This window comes from Acartia tonsa, chromosome 12 (assembly GCF_053477335.1).
Source record: "Acartia tonsa isolate MP-2025a chromosome 12, ASM5347733v1, whole genome shotgun sequence".
Classification (NCBI taxonomy): domain Eukaryota; kingdom Metazoa; phylum Arthropoda; class Copepoda; order Calanoida; family Acartiidae; genus Acartia; species Acartia tonsa.
Genome location: NC_137271.1, coordinates 39,169,042 through 39,194,813, shown reverse-complemented (window position 1 = coordinate 39,194,813; position 25,772 = coordinate 39,169,042). Strand labels below are relative to the sequence as shown.

At 32.5% G+C, this 25,772-nt stretch overlaps 1 protein-coding gene across 3 annotated transcripts in view; it reads right to left on the bottom strand.

Annotated features, from left to right (window-relative positions):
- The window catches only part of LOC145333532 (uncharacterized), an 86,483-nt gene that overhangs the window by 18,403 nt on the left and 42,308 nt on the right, over positions 1-25,772 (bottom strand). For all 3 annotated transcript variants that reach the window (XM_080178689.1, XM_080178688.1, XM_080178690.1), the window contains exons 12-16: positions 23,948-24,569; positions 23,501-23,560; positions 21,765-21,877; positions 19,631-19,715; positions 19,065-19,204 (exon numbers count right to left, since the gene is read on the bottom strand). In XM_080178689.1, coding sequence (XP_080034815.1) covers positions 19,065-19,204; positions 19,631-19,715; positions 21,765-21,877; positions 23,501-23,560; positions 23,948-24,569 — 1,020 coding nt within the window. The remainder of the gene's footprint in view (positions 1-19,064; positions 19,205-19,630; positions 19,716-21,764; positions 21,878-23,500; positions 23,561-23,947; positions 24,570-25,772) is intronic.

The following is a 25,772-nucleotide window of genomic DNA, read 5'->3' as shown; positions in this document are numbered from 1 at the left end:
GAGGCCTCTAGGGGCACTTAAGGAGGGGGTGATTCGAATTTGATAACCCAATTTCTTATTTTAGATTTTAAAAGAAAAATAAAAAAATATTTTGGAAGGAAGAATTTTTTTTGAATTTTTGGGGGGGTTAGGGGTGTCCCAAGCCCCAAGAGATTAGTTATAAACCTTCCCGGGACCTATGAGAATCTACTCTATTAAGGAGAACCCGATCAGTTGAGCGGTTACCGAGATCATTCGGTACACACAGATACACAAACAGACAAACATCCTGTTACTTTAGTATAAAGGATACAAATAATGAATTGTTGATTCTGAGAACGATAAACATAAGAAGCAAATCTATAAATCAGTTCAATATTGATAGGACATTTATTCAGAATTTGTTAAGTTTCGTTTGCTCTGTTTGTTGTCATCTTTGTAAAATTATATATATTTTGGTTTCAATTATATTTTATATATGTATATAATTTTATTCAATTGTGCGATTTGGGTAATTTCAACATATACTTCCATACCTCCAGCCTACTTCTGCTATATCAGGCGCGGGATATGCATAAAGTTGGGGGAATGCCTTAGCAAATACAATTTAACAAATTATTTAACTTAAACAAATGTGCAATCAAAGGGTTTCCGGTAAAAATTTAAGTTTTTATTATATTTAATTCTATAATGTAGCTGCCTATATGTAGCTCTGACCACAGTACGGGGACCCTGTCCCATTTTTGTTTTGGATCTTTGAAATAAGCAAATAGCGTCGGAAATATAAAAACAGCTGGAACCCTACAAAATATCTGAAAGTGATTCCGTTTATGTTTTTTTTTATTATCTATATGTCTATCTTTTTTTTTTATATCTATCAATCTATTTATCTTTTTTGCAATCTATCTATTTGAAGCCTTCCTATTTGATTTCATGGTATCTTTCAGATTAAGGATTTACATGAATACCTTAGAGACAATTTCTATACAGTTTCAAATTGCACCACTCTTCAAGATCTTTTTTTTTGTGGACCATATCTCTACACAAAGTATACTAAAACCAGCACTGGAACAATACCAATCTTTGCAGAAAATTATATACCAATCGGTATAACTGTTTATGAGATCTTACTTTAAGCACATCGAGCTGGTATGTTGTACCATTATATCTCGTTGGCCTTTTCAGAGAATCTATAGTTAGGTCAGGTTTTTATTTGTTTTTTTAAAGGAACTCTAAATTAAATAAAAGTAACATGATGTTTGTCTGTGTGTATGTAGCTTAGGACCTCGCTATTTGATATGGTTCTCCTTTACAATATAGCCTCATTTAGGGCAGGTTTATAACTATAATTGTACCTTCACTAAATTAACCCTATGATAATGTAGATGGAGCCCGGGGGGGGGGGGGAGTATTTATTCTTACAGGACATTGAATAGAATCTGTATCATAAAGATAGATTAGATACAAGATTATGTTGCTCAATCTGGTTTTTAATAATTTTAATATTTTGCAATCCATGCAATGTTTATATTACAGTGGCTTCGCCTCCAGTAAAAAATACCGTCCCCCCCCCCCCCAAAAAAAAATGAGTTCTTTTATTAGTGGCAAATATCGATAGGAAAATTTTAACATGTCTAAATAAACGAAAAGAGCTAACCGTTACGGACGTACGGACGGATTGACCCTAATCATAGAGAAGCTTCGTATTTAAAATTTCTGTTTAAAAAAGGAACAATACAAATTAAAACGGTAGGAGTTAAGAGTATTTTTAATGTTAATTTTTGACAGCATCTAAAAATTGAAAATGCATCTGGTATATAGAAATAAAGGCAAACTTCACAATACTTTGTTACGTAGTTTAAAATCAGAGAGAGAGTGGACAATGGGCTGTTACACTAGCCCCCAAAGTTTTACAATAACATTTTCTTATTCGTTGGCTTAACAACTTTTGGGACTTTTACTGAATTTTGATTGGTTGATTAATTAAGTTCAGTGTTCATACGTTTAAACCATTAATTTTGAACTAATTTTGTGTGTCATCATTGGGGATGTACAACAATTTATAAAACCATGGACATGGTCTTATCCCTTTAGTTGCCTGGTCACCCAGCTAATTCTGTAAAATTAAACGAAAATAGATTTTGAAAAGCAATTTGTTCGAGGCAGGTTTAAGGCTATCTCGGAGAGGGAGAAGGGGGGGGGGGGTCATTACTTAATACTTTCTTAAAAGAAATGGCTCTAAGAGAAAAATATCATCTTTAAAAAAAACTATGGGGTAGTTATCACTTTTCGTTTAAAAATCATGTATAGCTTCATAATAATACAGACAATTTTCCACGAATATCAAAAAAATCATAAAATTAAGACCAAGAAGGGAATTTATCTATCCTTGACCCTTCTTAGTCGACAGACACACACACACATACGCGTGCATCCTATCACTTTTAATATATAGAATATAACAAGGATGACAACATCCATAAAAGCGAAGCTCAAAAACGGTAGGACAAAAGGGCAATAACACTTGTATAGTGTCAGATCTGAATAATCAGAACATAAATGTTTAAGAGTCGAAGCAAAATTGTAAGTAAATTTGTTGAAAAATTGCTTGATGCAGGATGATGTTTATGGACATACTTATATCTTTAGGACTTGATTATAGAGTTGCTTCGCATACAATATTGTACTTTATTGTCCCATCAAACAGAAATCACCATGCAAAAATTGAAATCGATTGGACAATTCTAACGTGCCTAAATTAACGAAAAAAGCTATCCGTCACGGATGGACGGACGTAAGGACCGATCCTAATTGTAGAAAAGCTTTGCTTTTAAAAAGGCTTATACATGGCCAAAAATAATGAACAAAAGGCCCTAATTTTTGATAACTTGTATAGGTACAGCGATAATCTTCAAAATATGGATAAAGTCATTTTTTCAATAAAATTAGATTAAAAGTTTTTTAGATATTGTCCGCAGAAACGAATATACATAAACAGAGACCCAAACCCTATCAACAAAATTGCAATTATTTTTCAATAACGTATCCTCGAACAACTATCCATCCTTATAATAAAGTAACAGGATCTGTGTCTCTGTGTCTGTCTGCTTGTATCGAACGAACTCGCAAACCATTAAACCGATAAGGTTCTTCATTACAGGGTAGCTTCTCATAGGTGCTGGGATAATTTATAACTATTTTGGGGAAGGGTACCACAACCATCTTAAAAGAAATCACCCCTAGAAAAAATCTAAATTAAAACAAATAAATTAAAACCCCCCATATCCACCCCCCCCCCCCAAAAAAAAAAAATGACCACCAACCAATTTATTTACATTTCCTTAGAAAACGAAAAAATATAGATGTCGAATCAAAACTCACACCATCTAGAGGGGCAATGCCACAAGTTTAAGATAACTCAGTAAATATTTGTATTACTTTAAGTATTTGTCTGTCCTATTTAATCAAATTTTATGCTGAGAATACCTAGCCCTGCGGCTGACATGATTAAAAGCACTGTGGTGTGCAGGTCCTACGCTCAACTTCGGCTAGTTACAAAAAGAAATTGCTTTTGATAAATGCCGAAAAATGCTGAACATAAATGTGTGTTTGTGTGTGTGCTTGCGTGTGTGTGTGTGTGTGCTCGCGTGTGTGTGCGCGCGTTTATGTGTGTGATTAGTAACTTTGAATGGCAAAAAAAATCATATAATATGATTTCTCGTATTCATTCGAATCCGGTGAATAGGAACCGGTTCTTATCCATACGAAAAAACTATGTCTAGCACCGTATTATATCCAGCTTTCTACGAATATAAAAATGTACCTCGGCACCTCGGGGCTAAAAAACTGGTTTTAATCTTATAATTGTACATTCTATGTCCGCGGAAAGCTGTTTATAATACGATGAAAGAAATAACTATTTTTGCTCTTTAACCAGGGAACTTAGGGGATAAGATACGATAGATTGATGTACATCCCCAATTATTTTATACAAAGTTGCCCTTATGTAGTTGAATTATTGGTTGAAAATTTTGAACACTTCAATTTTTAATAATGGTATTCAAAGTTTTAATGTCATCAATTAAGACAGCATAGTTGTAAAACTTTGGTATAATTCACAGTCCAAAGTCCCCTTCCTCCCTGATCTTAACATATGTACAATTTTTAAAGGTTAAGTATAAAAAGTTTAGAAACAAAATAAAATGAAAGATAAAGAAAAAAAAATGAGAGACATTTAAAAAAAAGATTTTAAGTGCAAAATATCAAAGTGGTTATAGTTTAATATTTTATACATACTAAAAGTGCGTTAAACACTTTTTGACAAGCATATAAAAATTGATTAGGCTGCATTGATTGCAAGAATTTTATCATTTGACATTATTAGAATAGGCTGATTTTAATATCAAACTAGTTTTTGAATAAATATGGTTAAATCAGGGATGTAGAGGGATAAGATAATGGCCGACAAATTGTTCTACATCCCCAATGATGATGATACACAATTAGTGGTTGAAACGTTAGGACACTCAACTTAATGAATCAAAATCCAATTAAAGTCCCCAAATTTGGTAAGACAACGTTTTTTTATTTATTATTATAGTTTACTGTTTTATTTTTATTAAAAATTAGTTGCTGTGCTACTTAAAGATATAATTGTTGTCCTAAAGTAGTAATTTTTTTTGTCTAAATCATGAGATTCTAAGTTTGACTTCTATATATTTGAGGAATCTTCACATAGGTCCGGAGATGGTTTTAGGCTATTTCATTTTCAGGGTTCAGGTTTCAGATGGTTTTAGGCTTTTATTTCAATCAATGAATACAGAGCCTCTAATGTTAAGGGGCGAATTCACTATTTGATTTAAAAAGTAGCTTCGCTACGTAAAAATAAAGTTAACTGTTCAAATGTAATGCAAGACTTTATTTTTAAAAGCGAAGCTTTTCTATAATTAGGGTCGGTCCGTCCGTACGTCCGTCCGTCCGTCCGAGATAGATAGCTTTTATTCGTTAATTTAGGCATGTTAGAATTGTCCTATCGATTTCAAACTTTGCATGATGATTCCTGTAGTAGTTACGATTTAGAAAGCGTAGCAACTCTATAATCATTACCAGAATGTCCGTACGTCCATTTTAAACATGTTGATTTTTCTACTTTTTTAACAACAAATTTTCAAGTGTTTTAATTATCCGTTTGATCTGATTTTTGGTATATTGATTCCTGGGACAACAAAGAACAATATTATAAGCGAAGCAACTCTATAATCAAGTCCAAAAATGTAAGTATGTCCATAAACATTATCCTGTTTTTAAGCAGTTTTTCAACAAATTTACCTACAATTTTGATTCGACATTTATACATTTATGTTCCGATTTTTCAGTTCAGATACTATACAAGTGTTAATGTCCGTTTGTCCTACCGTTTCAGTGCTTCGCTTTTATGGATGTTGTCATCCTTGTTAAAACACAGGATTAACCATTAAATTTTGTTTTTAGGCGAAGCTACTCTTTAAGTAATGAAGGTGTAATTTTCCCCAAAGATTTATTCTTTGGGTGATTAAGACCTCCATAGTTTAGAACCTGCTCAGGACCATTACTTAGCCTCTCTAAATATTACAGATCTATCGGTCTAGCTGCTCATGTGATCTCTCGGGACGTAAATGTGTTCGGTTGTCGTGGAATGCATAGATATCTTTTTGAGTACAGTAAACAAATTTTAAGATTTATTAAAAGCGAAGCTTTTCTATAATTAGGGTCGGTCCGTCCGTCCGTCCGTACGTCCGTCCGTCCGTCCGTCCGAGATAGTTAGCTTTTATTCGTTAATTTAAGCATGTTAGAATTGTCCTATTGATTTCAAACTTTGCATGGTGATTTCTGTAGTAGTTAGGTACGATTTAGAAAGCGTAGCAACTCTATAATCATTACCAAAATGTCCGTACGTCCATTTTAAACATGTTGATTTCTTTAATTTTTTAAATAGCTTTTTTCGTTAATTTAGGCATGTTAGAATTGTCCTATCGATTTCAAATTTTGCATGGTAATTCCTGTAATAGTTAGGTACGATTTAGAAAGCGTAGCAACTCTATAATCATTACCAGAATGTCCGTACGTCCATTTTAAACATGTTGATTTTTCTACTTTTTTAACAACAAATTTTTATATGATCTAATTATCCGTTTGATCTGATATTTGGTATATTGATTCCTGGGACAACAAAGAACAATATTTTAAGCGAAGCAACTCTATAATCAAGCCATAAAGATGTAAGTATGTCCATAAACATTATCCTGTATGAGGCAGTTTTTCAACAAATTTACTTACAATTTTGCTTCGAATCTTATACTTATATATTCTGATTATTCAGTTCAGACACTATACAAGTATTAATGTCCGTTTGTCCTACCGTTTCAGTGCTTCGCTTTTATGGATGTTGTCATCCTTGTTTTAAACTAGTTTGGTTAACGAAACTGGATTTAATTGAAAAGTTTAATTTTATTATCCGCGGAAAATTTAAAAACAGAGTGTCTCGTCCTCTTTTCGAGGAAGCTTTAGTTTTTCAAGCGCATAATTAATTCCTAACCATTATTTCCCTTTTCCTTACACCAAATGTCGTCATTAGTTGATTGAGACAAGACACAGAGTCATCCTTGTTTTAGTTTAATCCGTGTTAAGATGAAAAACATGCAATTTTACGCAATGGATGTAACAAAATGGACGCAGTAAGAAAAAATGAAAACAAAAAATCTAAAGAAGCATTTTTTTCTCAGTACAACGGTTATTGTCTTAAAAATAAGTGAAAAGTTTTAAGGGAAGCTTCACTTAGTCTGAATTGTCTTTGACCAGTATATTCAATTTCTAAATTATATCTGACTTATGTTCCTTGACTTAAAGTAAGAGGATCTGTGTGTGTGTATTGAAGGATCTTGCTAACCGCTGAACCGATATGGTTCTCCTTTACTGGGTAGCTTCTCATTTTTTAAAAACCTCTTTTTAAAACTACAATTGAAAATGGGGGGTGGGGTGGTCGACTTCCCCCATCCCCCAAGGTCTTCTATAGGCTTCAAGGGGCGTAGCCACTAGTAGAACAGTGGTATGACTAATACGATTCATTCTCATGTACAATGAAGATTCTAACCAGGTTATCGAAACTCATAATTTTTTTTTTAGGGGGAGGGGTTCTTGCCGTGGGATTAATAAATGTTAACAAATTTAAAACAGTTCATTCGGGGGTTGGTATGGTATTCACACTCCCATCATTACTTTAGACTTTGATTTCGCACGCCACTGCATCCATGCTTAATGAATCCATTATATTGTACGCCAAAGTAACTGTGTAGTAAAGAGTAATATATAAATATATGCAGTTTAAAAATTATTTCTGGGTAAGCCATATCAACACAACAAGGATGATTACATAATCTTAAGCAGAGCTTTTGGGGAATGTTGAAATAAAAAAGATATAACTTTATATGCAACAGAGAAATTTCTGTTCATGTCGTTGTAACATTTATAACCTAATTACAGAAAGATTCATAATTTCATCAAGAATAAGAAATCAAATGATTTATTGCATTGTATCATAGATAGCTTTCCGCGGATATTAAAAAAAATAATAAAATAAGATTAAAACCAGTTTTGTTAGGCCCAAAGGTTCAAAGGCAAAATTTTTTTTTTAATATTCGTTGAAAATTAGATGCTATACATGATTTTAAAGTATGGCTGAGAACCTGTTCTAATCTAGCAGATATTAATTGGTTTCGAACCCATACTGAAAATATGTATATTGTATATACAAAGTTTACAGTATTTTTTTTCTTTTAAATTAAATAAGTTTAAACAATTTTTATTTAATTCTTAGAATATCTGTTACCTTTTATTCAAATGTAAAATTAAAGATTATAAAATAGAATTACTTGGATGGAAAAAAAGTTCATATCATGTTTTCAACTAGAATAATAGAGTTTCGTAGAATGGAGGTATACTAACTATCTATGTAAAACTAGCTGCTTCGTCCCTAGCCTCTAGGGGCTTTGCCCCAAGAGGTTTAAATTTTTCGTGTTTTAGATTTTAAAGAAAATTTTTTTTCGGGGGGGGAAGGGTATTTTTCATTTTTTGGGCGGTTAGGGGTGTCCCATCCCCCCAAAAAATAGTTATAAACCTTTCCGGGTCCTATGAGAAGCTACCCTGTAAAGGAGAACCCGATCGGTTCAGCGGTTAGCGATATCCTACAAACAAACAGACAAACAAACAGACAGACAAACAGACAAACAAATATCGTTCTACTTTGTATTATAGATAAAAGTTAAAAATTTTTCGCCTGTCTGTCAGTCTAAAGTAGACTTGAGTGATTGGGGTCAATTTTTTGGATGGATGGTCTACTTTCCCTTTTTATCATAATATAGAATAAAACCTGTTCATTGACAATTTCATAAATATTGCGTCTATTTCATTTTATAATTTTCCGAGATATTAATGATCACACATGCAGCTACTTAAGAATATGGTATAGAAGACAGGGATCTAAAGGGATAAGAGTATAGCTAATAAATTGATGTACATCCCAAATGATAATAAACCAAATTACTCCTTCTTTAGATTACAATTAGTGTTTGAAACGTTTGAACACTAAAATTAATGAAAAAAAAACAATTAGAATTCATTATAGTCCCCAAAGTTGTTAAGCCAACAAATAACAAAACGTTATTATAAAACTGTTGGGACTAGTGTAGTAAACAACCCAATGTTTCCTCCCTTCTAAATGAAAGATCTATGTATATTGAATTAAATTGTAGTATTTAAGTCAGAAAAGAGGGAAAATTTATTTTTGAATCATACTGAGCTGGATCTTTAAATCAGTTTAGTGGTGAGCCAGATCGGGGTGAGCCAACTTTCCACCAATGAGAGCACAATATTTTATGAAATGCCGCGCTGTGATTGGCTAAAATTCGGCGCACCCCGATCTGGCTCACCACTAAAATGATTTAAAGATCCAGCTCTGGTCTCCGAAGTTTTATAAACCCAATCTCTTATTTGTTGGCTTAAAAACTTTTATTAAATCTTGATTGGGTTGTACAAACCTTAACTTTTGTGGTATTTAGGGATACATAAATTCATCATCCATTGTCTTATCCCTTAAGATCCCTGTCAGAAAAGGATCAGATTAGGGGTCAAACGTTTAAGCATTTACATGTCCGTTTAATCCCACTAACTGACACCTTCTTATTCTTGGTAATGGATATAACATATGTATGGATATATTGACAGGGGAAAATTTGGCGTCCCTTTAGGTTGCTAATATGGAACTCATTTATTGGCCAGTTCGTTCATCAAGTAGGAGGGGAAGGGATGGGGTAGAAGGGGTGGATTAGGGGTATTGTTATTTGAGCCAGCTAAAATTATTACTTTAATTAGAGTACATGAACATCCAGTGCAACATCCATGTAATAATATATCCATTATCCTACTAACTGACACCTTCTTCTTCTTGGTATTGTATATAAGATATGTGTGGATATAATGACAGGGGGAAATTTGGCGTCAATTTAGGTTGCTAATATGGAACTCATTTATTGGTTAGTTCGTTCATCCAGTAAAAGGGGATGGAATGGAGGGTACCATTATTTTAGCCAGCTGAGAGTATCTCTTTAATTAGAGTACATGAAAATCTGATGCAACATCCATGTAATAATATATCCATTATCCTACTAACTGACACCTTCTTCTTCTTGGTATTGTATATAAGATAAGTTTTTTTTCGTATGGATGAGAACCGGTTCCTATCCACCGGATTCGAATGAATACGAGAAAGTAAGTTACTTGCTTCCAGGGGCAATATCTGACAGAAAGTTTGATGCAACATCCATGTAATAATATATCCATTATCCTACTAACTGACACCTTCTTCTTCTTGGTATTGTATATAAGATATGTGTGGATATATTGACAGAGGAAAATATGGCGTCAATTTAGGTTGCTAATATGAAACTCATTTATTGGTTAGTTCGTTCATACAGTAAATTAGAGTACATGAAAATCTGATACAACATCCATGTAATAATATATCCGTTATCTTACTAACTTCTTTATGGAACTGTTGAGGGACAATGGATGTATTATTACTTGGATGTTGCACCAACTTAACATATATTCTAATAAAGTGATACTTGTAGCTGGCAAAAATAACCTTAATTTTTCACCCCCTACACCCCCTCCTGCACGCTGTGCAAGGAAGTGATTTTGATCAAATTTATATAAATATTTGGCGGCTTTTTTAGAGGGTATTTTTAGTACATTTATATGACGGTGTTGTTTTATGCAAAAAATTGCTAAATTTTCAAATTGGAATAATCACAACGTTTTGGATATTAGAGTTTTTAAAATAGACATTTAAAAATATTTGGCGCTCTCACACAAAGTACCTTGCTGAGCACCTCCTATTGATTTCAAAATAAATTTAATATAATGAAATGGAGGGGGTGGGGATAGCTTATCGTATGTTTGTTTATGTCCGGTTAGGTTAGGTCATTTTGGGTACTTGGCAGCCCCGCTGGGTTAGGACACTTCAGGTATAGGCCCGAAGCACCAAAAATAGACTTGAGAGACAAAGCCCAATCTGTACCACTTTTGCACTACTTTTTATTCCTGTGACGTAATACAAATGAGGGATTCTCCATCTCTTTTTAGGGGTTTTCTTTCCTTCTTCTCCTCTTATCCCTCATTATATGACGTCACAGGAATCAAATGAGGTGCAAAAGTGGTACAGATTAGGCTTCGTCGACTTGAGAGGGACATCAGGGCAAAGATCTGTAAATTTTGTAGGCATAAGTTATCTATTTTTTTTTCTCTCATAAAATTGTTGTCAAAATATAAAATACAATGTTCTTTTTATCAGCGCTAATCAGAAAATTAGGGCTCCACATATTAAACATTTCAATTTTTCAAAATTTTGATTTTTTTTTAAGTTTGAAGCTTTTTTAGCTAGTAGTAAATATTGAGATAGGACGAGGAAACAACGAGGAAACTGTGTACACATTCGAAAATTCAAATTCAGCTCATCCACAAAATTGTTGTCAAAATATAAAATACAATGTTCTTTTTATCAGCGCTAATCAGAAAATTAGGGCTCCATATGTGATATGTATGTAATGTATGTATGTACTATGGAATACAGGGAAATGACAATGGTAGATAAATTAATACTTTTTCGATTCATAGAATAAAATATGGGGGGATGGGGGAATAAAGGATTTGTAGATTTGTTTCGGCGTCATCACCCCCTTCCTCCATAGATATGTACCAGTAGAGGTATTTCAGTTCAAGCGATATATTAATACTTGGATGTTACACTAGATTTTCATGTACTCTGACAAAGTAATACTTGCAACTAGCTCAAATAACGATTCTCCAAATTCATCCCGTTTACCCTATCCCCCCCCCCCTACTACTAGATGAACGACTGACCAATAAATGTGGTCCATATAAGCAAGTTAAATTGACAAAATTGTCGTATGTCCATCTTCAGTTCAAAGCAGCGAAACTACTCTACAATTCTGTCATGTTGAGCTTGCATTACAGTCTACGATTTTCAGTTAGTATTGGCTAGTATTAGTCATGAGCAGGTTTTTGTCTATTTTTTAGACGAGTAGGCAAACCTTACTAGGAGGGGAAAAAACAGGAAACATAGTAATATAAAAAAGATAGGGGTAGCTACCAGGGACAAGGGAAGGCTATTCTGGCAAACAATGCTATAGAGCTGATTTCTTAGATTTCCAGTTTAAACTTGATGATGAGATAAAGCAACTTTTGGCAGAATTTGATAAGAAACTCAAGCATTATTTTAACACTTTTCGCTTTGTTTACTAAAAGCCATGCTAAAAGGATTGTCAGAATTTGTCTGCACGTTCAGTTTAAAAATATATAAGCAAAAATAAAGCTTTTTTACAAATTTTAGGTATTTTATTTATAAACTACTCGTAAATTAAATGTTAAATAGTGAATAAATGTATTAAAAATCCTAAAGAGTGAATAGCTGTAATACTTTGAAAAATACTTAAGATTGTTTAAATATTTATCTCATATAAAAATTTAAATTCAAAAAAGATTTTTACGACACCTAGCATTAAAATTCTGAACTACATAGCTATGTATTTTCACAATCATACATTTAAAATATTTGTTGTAGTTTAATTTTGACTTTCTTGGCAACTTCTTGTATCTAATGGCTAAACACGGTGGAGGAAAGTGGCAAATTAGGAAAGTAAAATAAAAATGCTTCCCTGAAATCACTATTTATCAAGTACTGCAATAATCAAACCTAAAAACTTCTAATCTTCTCCGAATATTACAACTTACAAACTTATTTAATCATTTAAAATATGGGTAATTTCCCCCAAAGTGCCTTGTAGAGCACAGAGTCCCCCCTTTCCCTACCATTAATGTAAAACAAATTGAAAATGATCAAAGGGGCGGCATGTTAGAATTGTCCTATTGTTTTAAAACTTTGCATGTGATTTCTGTAGTAGTTAGGTACAATTTAGAAAACGTAGCAACTCTATAATCGTTACCAGAATGTCCGACTGTCCATTTTAAACATTATGTTGATTTTTTTTACTTTTTAATAACAAATTTTTATGTGATCTAATTATCCTTTTGATTTGGTATGCTGATTCCTGGGACAACAAAGTACACTATTATAAGCAAAGCAACTCTATAATCAAGTCCTAGAAATGTGAGTATGTTCATTAGGGTGGGTTCATATCGGAATTAGACAAAGCGGGGATATGCAACAGATAAAATTAACCTTAAAAACATTTCTGACCGAAAAAGAATTTTAAAAAATTGAGTTTTAGAACACGACCACTTAAAAATATAATTCATTACTTATTAGTATGCAAAGACAACATTCAAAAATTTTTTTGAATCAGAACTATGGCTTCATGGTGCTCCCTGGAAAGGCCTTGAGGAGCTGAATCAGGAACTTTTGTCCGTTTCAAAATATCTCGTTCCTAGCCTTAGAAATCACTAAAAAAACAAAAATTTTTAAGGTTTATTGAGAATTGTCCAATTTGTAGAGGTTTTTTAGATTTTCTCAGGCTAGGAACAAGATTTTTTGAAACGGACAAAAGTTCCCGACTCAGCTCCTCAAGGCATTTCCAGGGAGCACCATGAAGCCATAGTTCTGATTCAATAAATTTTTGACTCCCATTTACAAATAGCTATACAATTGAATGTCTGGTAGTTAGCGGTTTTAAGACTTAGGATAAATTTTAAATCATCCAGAGGTGTATTATATCTATATAAATTGAGTGCAGATCCCCGCTTTGGCCTCAGAAAAAAAATGTCCAAAATCGACCCACCCTAATGTTCATAAACATTTTTCTGTATTAAGCAGTTTTTCAACAAATTTACTAACAATTTTGCTTCGACTCTTATACATTTAAATTCTGATTATTCAGTTCTGACATTCTACAAGTGTTAATGTCCATTTGTCCTATCGTTTCAGAGCTTTGCTCTCATAGATGTTGTCATCTTGTTTTATAAGTAATGAACAATGAATTTAATTTTGAGCTTTAGACATAAGTTAGATTATTTTCTAATTATTTTCAATTTTTCTGTAAAGATCCAATTCGTTAGGGTTGAATTTGTCCAATTTAATTTTTTATAGATTCATATAGTGAGATATTTTTTAGTTATTGAATCATTTTGAAACTTTTGCTTTAACCTGCCTCAAGGGGTTAATCAAAGTGCTTTTGGATAGTGGAAGATGGCGATCATAACTATTCTCAGATATCTTCAAACTAGTTTACCCCCTCTCTTCCCCCTCTCTTTTTTTCCTTCCCCTTTCAAACCTATAATTCTGGTGTTCATACAAATGCGCCAATTTTTGTTTTATAAATTTTTTTTGAAAATAACATCTGTTTGGTTTTCCTTTGCAATTAAGCTTTTTTTTAGGTACAGGGAAGGTTTTTAACTATTTTGGGAGAGCGTATCTCCACCCTCCCAATTTAAAATCCCCCACAAAATTTTCTTCTTGGGGGCGTTCGTTGCCCCTAGTCTTTCTTAAAATAAGAGCTATGTCTTGCATTTTTTTTTCAATTAGGTGTTTGATCACGAATTTCATATGGTAAAAATATTTTTCTTATTTAATTGTTATCCTAAAAAGATAAAAGTTATGCTTGAAAATTGTTTTAATAGCTATTATTATATGTTGCATTTTTATATAAACGTGAGAGTTGTGATCACAATTGGCGTAACATTTGTACTCTTTGGCGTCAATGCGTATTTTCAGATATCCATTACTCGCTATCGTGCTTTTGATTAAAAATTTGTTAAAATATTTTGTTTTTGTTTTTAAACAGTTACAAATATTTTGAATAAGAAAAAAATTAAAAGATTTTAATTTTAAGAAGTATTTTAAATATTTTTTTAATCTCCCTATTTCTAAATTCTTTAGTAAGAAATCTTTGTTTTGATTTAAAAGCAGAAGCTAACGAGGTTTGGTGATAGCTTATGATTTATACTATCTGAAATGAACAATAGTACATAAAAGAAGTAGTTGCACCTTTCTTTTTGCTATATCAGCTGACAATTACCATGGTAGGTTTGGTGATTTTCCAAGAATTGTTGAAGAATTATTTAAGAATTGTTGATGAGACGGACTGCCCCTGGGTAGCTACTAATTAAGGAAAAATAATAAAACTAATTTTTATTTTTATGATTATTTTTCATTTTTAAACAAGCAAAGTTAATAAAGTGATGACCTCCGAATTAGTTGCCGAATGTGTACGCAGTTTCCTGAGTGTTTCCCCATCCTAGCTCAATATTTACTACTAGCTAAAAAAGCTTCAAACTTTAAAAAAAATATCAAAATTTGAAAAATTCAAATTTATAATGTATAAATCGTTTATACATTCAAATTTAGATTTTTTTAGGGAAGTTTGAAGATTTTTAGCTAGTAGTAAATATTGAGCTAGGATGAGGAAACACTCAGGAAACTGCGTACACATTCGGCAACTAATTCGGAGGTCATCAATAAAGTTGGTTCCTTAAGTCGTGCGTGCATAATATATAAAAATAATCGGGTATAGTCCCTTTCGTAACATCGCACCTTATGGGGTGATTCTTCGTATTTTTCACAGTAGCTTTTCTCCTATTTTTAGCCCCTGCGGGGGGCTCTAATCCTGCGGGGCAATTACCTAACCCTGTGGGGCAATCACCTTACCCAATATAACCTAACCTAACCTATAATAACCTATAAAAAGCCATTTTAAAAATACGACGAATCGCACCTTATGGGGCGATGTTACGAAAGGGACTATTCCCAAATATTAAAACTCAAGGAATTAGGAATACTTGAATTTCCGTTTAGTGCTTTATAATGAAAAATCATGTATAGTATCGTACTGCAGACAATTATCCACGAATATTATAATAAAAAAAAAATAGATTAAAACCAATTTAATCTTTAAATATTTCATTTTAATATCCGCGGAAAGCTGTCTACAATAAGATGCGATAAACAACTAATCCTGCATTTAACTTTCCTGGTATCCAGGAATGTTAACCCAACAAAATATATTAGCTTGTAGCTTCCTTATAAAGGGATAATCATTCTAATAAACAAATAGTAGAACAGTGCCAACAAATGATTGCATAACGTTCAAAGATTAAATGTAAAAAATATATTTTGTACTGTTGTACCGTTTTGCCACAAGTCTTTATCATATTAAATATAAAAAGAATAGTTATTTCTCGCATCGTATTATAAACAGCTTTCCGCGGATATAGAATGTACAATTATAAGATTAAAATCAGTTTTTTAATCCCGAGGGGCCGAAGGCATGGGCTAAAATGAATGCGAGAAAGAATTTTCTTTTGTCTGCAGCTTAAATTTTGATAACTGCTGTACCGATTAGTTCTTCATTCAAGGGAAGAATCAGACATGTCCCAGAATGGTTTTACGCTATTTTATTTCGAGATTTAAATCTTAGGATGTATTTAGGCTATTATTACTTTCTTCTTGCTCTTCATTTACATAGATTCTTGGAGCCCAGCCACTAATCATAAATAAGTTATTTGCTTCCAGGGGCAATTTCTGACAGAAAGTTTAAACTGACCACTTTAGAGCTTTTAACATGTGCTGGACTAAAAAGAATAATAATTGTCCAATGACCTAAGAGTTAGTTATGTGATTATTAAAGGTCTTTTGTAGGATTGGGTTATTTGTCATTTAGATCTTTTGTTATTTTGATCTCTGTAGGATTAGATTTTTTGTATTTAGATCTTTTTTATGATTAGGTCTTTTGTGGCAACGTCAGATATATCGGGGCACGGAGATAATAATTCTACTTAAAAATACCTAATTAAAGATATACTTAACAGATCTAAAAGAATATGAAACCCCAGGTCGGACAGAATAAGATAAAGAGTAGCATCGCTACTAAAAATGTAATTTTACATTTTAGGAATAATCCAAAGTAATCTTTATTAGCCTAATTTCATATCAAAGTATAATTTTTCAAAGATATAGACAGCAATTGAAAAAAATTATGAATTAAAATCCCTGTCAGATTATCCTATTCATCTGATTATTGAAATAATAATTCCTAGGACAACAAAGTACAAGGCATCTCATTAATAAAATTCTAAAAATTAAAGTATCTCATTTTAATGTATCCTGTATTTGCAACAATTTTATTTAAAATTGCAAATTAATGATCTGCTTATTAAGTTCTGACACTCTACAAAAGTTATTGTTCGTTTGTCCATCATTTTGATTTTAGAGCTTCGCTTTTATTGATGCATGGTTAATGTTATATTATCTTTGTCCCCTAAATGTAGTTTTTTTTTAAATGGACTAATCCTATATTAACCCGATAAAATTAGAAAATTGCTAAGCCTTAAGTTTTTTTTTTAGCAGGAAAGCTACTCTATATATTGTCAGTACGTTTGTCTCTTGTGTTCAATTTATGTTAATTTTAATTAATTTGTGTTATTCAACGTTGTTTTTAGGCTATTTAAAGTGGGAGGAAAGGGGAGGTTAAAAATTATTTTAATAATTAAGAAATATTGGCGGACCTTACGGCGGACTACCCTTACAGAGCATGTACTTGACTAAAAATCACTCTATTTCAGACAAAGATCGTGCAATCAAAAAGGCACCAAACCTTTTTTAAGGATATATGAAAGAAAATGGATGTTAGCTGCGCTACTTATGGACAACTTGTCCTTGGTGAGCTTGTGTTAAATGATATCAATTATATGTAGAAATCGATATATTATTACTTGGATGTTGCATCAGATTTTCAAGTAATCTAATGCAGTAATACACGCAACTGGCTAAAAAAGAATATAACCTTCATCCACCACCTTTACTCCACCCATCCTCTACTACTGGATGAACAAACTGATCAATAAATGAGGTTAAAATTAACAAGGAAAATCAGAAAAAAAATATTCCCCTTTCGATATATCCACACATATCCTATATCCATTTATGTAGACAATGAAATACTGTGTTAAGAAAATTGCTCTTGTATAAAATTACAACAAAAAATAACTGTAATTTTACGAAAATTATGGAAGGGTTTTTTGTTTTACTTTTATTACACCAATTAGCTTAAGAAATTATGGAATTTTTGAAACTGATTAATATCCGCCAAATTAGAACCAGTTCTAAAAAATCACAATGTTGATACCAGTTTTGTAAGTTTTCATTTCGCTCAAAGCTGTCCATAACACCATACGATAAATAACTTTTCTCAAAGAGCAGATAACCTTATGAATTGTATGTTGTTTAAGTAGCTTGATTTTTTTTCTCTCTACAAATTTTTTTTTTAATAGAAAGAACTATATACAAGAAAATAAATACTTAACAAGGATAAAACATTTTCTAGTGGCGAACCCTTTGACGCATAAATTCAATTAATTAAAGCCTTTCAAGCAAATTGACTTTCATTAATTTTGATCATTTATATTTAAAAATTATGTTGAAATTGGCGTAGAAAGCAGGTGAAGGATAGCGAAATATTAACATATAAAAAATGATTATAGAAATGGTTTTCTTAAAAAAATATATAAAGATAAAAAGCCACATTTTTTTGTAACAATTACCAATAACCAGTTTTCTACATAATTTTAATATCTTAATTTTCCTCCAAGGAAAGTAAAAGGCCCACACCCAGTTTTAAGGGCCTGAAATTAAGTCTAGGAGTTTTCATAAAAAGTTGAAAATTGATGTACATACCTGCCATAAAAATACAAACATTTCTTAAAATTTATTAATGTATATAAATATTTTTTCAAATGAAATAGATCGATTTTTTCAGTTTTCTTAATCCCATGCTACAAACAACGAATAATAATAATATGTAATAATCTTTATAACTTACTAAAATTCATTACCCTACTTTTAAGTATAACAACTTTGACTGGCTCAATTTACAGGGCGCTTTTACAAGTTTATAACCCTTATTTTAAAATCTAAGTTAAAGGTGGTTCTCTAAAGTAACCAATAAATTTTGAGGAAATAGCAAAAGTAATTATAAGTGTGTCTCTACATTTTGCCATCTCTAGAGTTATGTACTATTTTATCTCCCTTCTAATATTCTAAATGACCATACTTCCTTAGATAGATGCCTTAATTTTATTCTTTAAAATTCTCAAAAAATGTCGACAAAAAGTGAAGTTTCAATGTAAAAACATACCAAGACCGAATGAATACTCTACAATTTTTACTATCTATTCTTTAAAAGAAAGGCAATTCTAATTTTACTTTATGGGCCTGAAACCAGGTTATACTTTCAAAGTATATACTTTTCAATTGCCAAGCATTTCTATAAATAGAGCATATTTGTCTGTCTGTCCGTGTGTCCATGTCAACTGATCAAAAATAGCAACGATTTCCAAACATAAGTTTAAAAAATTTAATGAACTATCTAACATTATTTGTTTGGCTTTACTGTTAATATTTTCTAGAACAATGTTCCATTGCTCTGGAAACATTTACCCCTGTTCACCTTTTAAAATATTTAAAATTGCAATAAACTTGGAAGTCAGAGATGTCTAGCGAGTAAGAAATAAATTAAACTTACCTCATCAATCTCGGACCATAAAGTTCGTCTTCCTTGCGCGCCAAACAGGTCCAGCGTACTCTTGGACAAAGGTTCTAAGTTCTGAATATTACCGCCAGATGGTGATTTGTAATGTCGCCCATTCACGGATTTTTCACTGTTGCAATTATTGATAAATACAAATTAAAACCTTTTTTGGTTGACTTTGTTATAGTTGTTTTTTGTATTCAAAAAATTTTCTTCTGTTTAATTCCAAGATTATAAGGTACATTTTTGAAAGCAACTTGTTATATTAATACAATGTAGGTTCAGCCGTATCATGTATTCCATTACAACAGCTATTCTTTCTATGACTTTAAGAATCTATTCAGTCTTACTGATTCAATTATTATTAATGGTTTTGAAACCGATTAGTATCCGCTGGATTAGAACTGGTTCTTAGCTACACTGAGTAATCTTGCCCCTACCTTCGGCCCCTGGGGTTTAACAAAACTGGTTCTAATCTTAAAATTTTTCATTTTAATATCCACGGAAATCTGTCTATAATACGATGCGATAAATAACTATTTTTGTATTTATTTTCCTGTCAAAATTTGAGTTAGCCCCATTATGGGATGTATTAGAAATAGGTGGAGATATGGAATTTGTTGTTGTTTTATTACTCCAGTTTGTCTAAAAAAATAAAAGAAAAAATTAATAAAATGTCCTTAGCCCATGTAAGGCTTTTCTAATCCTGACTTAACTTAACATTATCTTAAAAATAATTCAGAAAAATACTAGGCCTACAAATCAGGATACTACAATAACACAATTTTTCTTTTTTCTATCCGCAGACAACTGTCTTTCATGTTTTTCTTTGTCTGAAGATTAAGATCTCAATAACTACTCAGCTGATTGGGTTCTCTTTTTATGCTAGCTTCACATATGCCCCGTGATGATTTTAGGCTAATATATTTCCAGATTTAGGTCGTTATTTAAGAGGGTTTTAAGCTATTTTCTAGCTCTTAGAATACAAAATCCCTAGATACTAAGAGATAAGTTGATGTACATCCCAAGTGATGATACACAAAGTACCCTCTTCTTTAGATTAAAATTAGTTGTTAAAAGGTTTGAACACCCAACTTAAAGTGCCAATCAATTTTTTAAAATTCTCCAAAGTTGTTAAGCTAGCGCGATTAAGAAAACGTTATCATAAAAGGCATTTGACACGTGTGATATACCAATTTTACTATCCAAACTAAAACACTATGGTTTTAAAGGTGTATCTGCAAAATGGTTTGAAAATTATCTAACTAATAGAAAACAGTATGTTGAAATAAATGGTGTAAAGTCCAAAGAAAAAGTATTAACCCATGGAGTACCACAGGGCTCTGTCATTGGACCAATTTTGTTCTTGTTGTATATAAACGACCTTCCAAATTCAACAACCTTATTTTGTAGCCTTTTTGCAGATGACACAATATTTTGTAAAACCTCAAGTAATTTAGAAACCATAAAAACATCATTAAATGAAGAATTAGATAAGGCATCAGTATGGTTTAGGGCAAATAAACTTTCTTTAAATGTATCTAAAACAAAATACATGGTCTTCAGACTTAGCAGTATGCAACCTGTCAATAATAACTTTAGAATCTTCATTAATGGGGAGGAAGTTGAGAGAATCAGCAATGAAAATGAAACAAAGTCTTTTAAATTTGTTGGGGTACATCTTGATGAATTTCTCAATTGGAATGAGCATACAAAAATGGTAAAAAACAAAGTTTCTAGTTCTCTATATGCATTAAATCAAATAAAAAATGTTCTCCCATCAAAAACTTTGAAAACGATTTATTCCTCAATGATTTTGCCTCACTTAAATTATTCTAATATCACATGGGGTCTCTCTAAAAGTAAAGATATTGATCAAATAAGAAAACACCAAAAAAGGGCAATAAGGATTATTGTAGGTGCTAATTATAATGCACACACTGAAATTTTGTTTGGACAATCTAAAATCTTAAAATTTGATGATTTGGTAAATTTAAACATTTTAAATTTTATAAGTAAATTTTTTCATAAGAAACTCCCAGAAAGCTTTGATAACATGTTTAAAGTTCTTTCTTCTCAGAGATCAAAAAAGTTACTGATAAGTATACCTAAAACAAAACATCTTGAATATTTTCCAGCAGTGTCATTTCCAAAACTTTGGAATAACTTGAGAAATGAAATAAGGCTTTCAGACTCTGTAAAGAAATCATTGTCCATGATTAAAAAAGATTATCTTTTAAATTATAAATCATTTCATTGCAACAAAAGAAAATGCTTTTCCTGTAAGAAATAAAATCTGTACCAACTTCTGTAACTGTAAATAGTTATTTAGTCAACCCACTTAATTATTGATCTATTAAATTCGTGTAAATATCTTTATATAATAAATAATTTTTGTAATTTCTGGCTATAAATAAAATGATAAATGAAATCAATTAAAGGGGTAAATTTACGGCCTACTCCAAGGCTTAATTACTCCTTGCTATGCAATTTTTAAAATATGATTTTATATGTATATTTAATAATTTAAATGTATTGCATTAGTTAATAAATTCTATTCTATTCTATTCTATTCTAAAACTTTGGGGACTAGTGTAAAAACAGCCGATTGTCCCCTCTCTCTCTGCTAGATACTAAAGGCATATCCGCTAGTGATTAAATAAAAAATAATATAGATTTTGATTAGATATATACCTGTTTAGCTGTTGATGTATTGCTGAATGAAGTTGGGCTATTGTTTGAAGTTGTTGAATAGTTGTTGTTGTTATTTATGTTGGCGGTTGCAGCCACACTCTCATAAGTATGATCTAAAAATAGAAAGTTTTAGTTGAGATTGAAATTAAATTACCTTGCTATTTCTTCTACTATCTATGTTTTTAAAAGCGAAGCTTTTCTATAATTAGGGTCGGTCCGTCCGTACGTCCGTAACGGATAGCTTTTTTCGTTAATTTAGACATGTTAGAATTGTCCTATCGATTTCAAATTTTGCATGGTGATTCCTTTAGTAGTTAGGTACGATTTAGAAAGCGTAGCAACTCTATAATCACTACCAAAATGTCCGTGCGTCCATTTTAAACATGTTGATTTTTTTACTTTTTTAAATAGCTTTTTTCGTTAATTTAGGCATGTTAGAATTGTCCTATCGATTTCAAATTTTGCATGGTGATTCCTGTAACATGTTGATTTTTTTTACATTTTAACAACAAATTTGTATGTGACCTAATTATCCGATTGGTCTGATTTTTGGTACTCTGATTACTGGGACAACAAAGTACAACATTATAAGCGAAGCAACTCTATAATCAAGTCCTAAAAATGTAAGTATGTCCATAATCATCATCCTGAATCAAGCAGTTTTTCAACAAATTTACTTACAATTTTGCTTTGACTCTTATACATTCGCATTCTGATTATTCATTTCTGACATTATACAAGTGTTAATGTCCGTTTGTCCTACCCTTTCAGAGCTTCGCTTTTATGGATGTTGTCATCCTTGTTTTTTCTTCTTTCATTATATCTCCCTCTCTCATCCTCTCTCTCTCTCTGTCTCTTTCTGTCTGTCTCTGTCTGTCTGTCTGTCTGTCTGTCTCTGTCTGTCTGTCTGTGTCTCTCTCTTTCTCATTCTCTCTCTCTCTCTCTCTCTCTCTCTCTATCTCCCTCTCTCTCTCTCTCTCTCTCTCTCTCTCTCCCTCTCTGTCTCTCTGTCTTTCTCTCTCTATCTGTCTCTGTCTCTCTGTCTCTGTCTCCCTTTCTCTCTATCTTTCTTTCTCTATCTCTTTTTCTTTTTAAAAACCCATTTCAGATAACTACACATATCAATTAATGCCAAATGTCGCCAAAATTTTTGCACATTATCACCTATTTTGAAAGTTCGCAAATGCCCCACCCCCCGGGCCCCCCTTACTCCAAAAACACATATATTTACTTTATTATATGCAATAATTGTTGCAAATAAAGTGTAACTTTTTAATGGTAGAAAACTTAAAACACTTAGCTTAACAATTACAGTTGGACTAAAAGACGGACATACAGATAGTTTTTTTTAGAGTAACTGCGCTACTTAAAGAAAGCAAAAATGGGTTGAAGTGGGTTAGGGGGGGATAGATTATGTTACCCAATTGCAAAAAATAGGAAATTAGGTACAAATAATCTAAAATTGTAATCTTTATATATACAGGAAGCAAAATGAAGTTGTTGTAATATTTTGGAAATGGTAAAGTATTCTGAAAATCAGTATTTGCTGTGCCCTACCCTCTAGGAAAGAGGTTAATTAATCTTAATTTCACAACTCCCTAAAAAAATACATTAGAATACCCGTCTCAAACTTTTCAAACCTTGTATTTTACCCCTTGAAAATAAAAAAAAACTTGGACGTCCCTGCTTTAACCAATATTCAAAACCAACTAATTCTTGAAAAAAGTAAAAGTTACCTATTTTATGACTTAGATTGCTCTTGGTGACATACCCATCATAAAACTGGTACAGTGGTTCTAAAATATTAAAAAAAATATTAAATAATAGTTATTTATCGAATCGTATTATAGACAGCTTTCTGCGGATATTACAATGAGAAATCATAAGATAAAATCAGATTTGTTAGCCCCGAGAGCTGAAGGCCCGGGCTAACAAAATTGGTATTAATTTTAAGATTTTATTTTAATATTCGTCGATAATTGCCTGTAACACGAGGCTATATATGATTTTTCAGTATGGCTGAGAACAAGTTCTAATCCAGCGGGTATTAATCGGTTTCGAATCCATACTGGAAATATAATTAAGAATTTCATTCATTTTTTCTTTCTGTTATCATTGTTTAAATTTGATAGGACAATTTTAACAAAAACAATTTATCTAACTTTCTAATTTAAGATTTTTACCTGAATTTATAAGATGGTAAGCATATGTTCCTTCTAAACCGGATTCAACCGCCGAATCATCCGCCATCCGCCCAAAAATACGTTCCCCGCCGTTCAACGTTTCAGCGAGAATACTTTCCAACAGGGGTGGCGGACTAAGCGGTAATTTGGGCGGGGTAGGACTTGCGGGTGGGGTAATTGATGGCGGCGGGTCTGACGGTAAGGGCGGTGGTTTGGGTGGCGCCGGAGGTGGTACATTCGGCCGGATGACTTGTGTGTTGCGACGGGATTTACGCCGACTCGGCCGACATGGCCCGGACTCAGATGACTTTTTCGGCACAGGCGAGGCACCGATATTTCCGCCGCCGTCCGTCGACGATTGGTAATCTGTCGAGCTGTAGGAGACATAATCCGACGTGGCGTAAATCGACGAATTGTCGATGGATAGCCGGGACGACGTTCGGCTGCTGTGGCTGAGCATCATCGACGTCAGGTCAGCCAATGATTTTCTGGCGTTAGGAGTAAAGTTGGAGTAGATTGGTATTGCGGGGGGTGGAGGGGGGGTGTCTGACAGCTCTGTCGTAGAATAGGAGCAGGTGCGAGGGGGTGGCGAGGGTTTCGCGTAATCTTTCCCTCCATTCATCTAAGATTAATAAAAAATTAGTTCATGATTCAAAATCAATGGTTTCATAATGTAAAGAACTTAAATTATTTTATCAATAGCAATTTTTAGCAGGATCCTAATAATAAAGTAAAAGGTTGTTGGTTTCTTTGTTTGTCTGTACCGAAGGGTCTCGCCAACCTCTGAACAGATAGGGTTCTTCTGTGCCCATAAAGGCATCTAGGGGCGTAGGCGCTAGTTATTAATAAATTACTAAGTTAAACAAGGATGACAACATCCATAAGTAGCGAAGCTCAAAATTTAATGATAGACATCAGGAAAAAATTATCTTTTGAGTATGTTAAAAAGACATAAATTATAATCACGAAACCTTTTAACCTTTTGAAGCATTAAGCTAAGAAACAAAACGTAAAATCTAGGAATAGATCTAGCACCCCAACCAAATGCAAGTATTTCTTAACTTTGGTGAAAATATGTATAATGTTGACTTAATTAATTCCTAAAAATTCCAGCTGTTTATCTTGGAACAGGAGTCGAAAAAATCATGAAAACTTGAAAAACTTAGAATCGATCTAGCACCCCAACCAATTATCATATCTTTAAAGAAAACTTTATAGAAATGTGTAGAATTTTGACTTAATTAAACCCTAAAAATTCCAGCCTTTTATCTTGAACAGGAGTTGATATAATTATGAAAACTTGAAAAACTAGGAATCGATCTAGCACCCCAATCAATATACAAATCTTAATGAAACTTAGTAAAAATTTGTAGGATGCAAATTTACTTAATCCCTGAAAATTGCAGTTGTCTGTCTTGAAAAGGAGTCGAGAAAATTACAAAAACAAAAAAATCTAGGAATCAATCTAGCACCCCAATTAACAAACAGATGGACAAAACAATGTATAGATTAGATGCGCATATGTTATGAGAATCTTCACTAAAAAATTCAGCTGTCTATCTTTTATAGGAGCCGAGAAAATCACGTTTCCCCCACTTTGTCTCAGACAGACGGACGGACAGACAGACAGACGGACAGACGGACAGACGGACATTTCGAATTATAGAGTAGCTTCGCTACTAACAAGGGGGGGGGGGAGTGGTAATTTTTTGTTTGTTTGTTTATTTCTTTTGGGCAGGTTAGGTTAGATTACATTAGGTACTGGGTAGCCGCGCAGGTTTAGTCTTCACAGGGTTGGAAATATGAAATAAACTACCCTTATTTC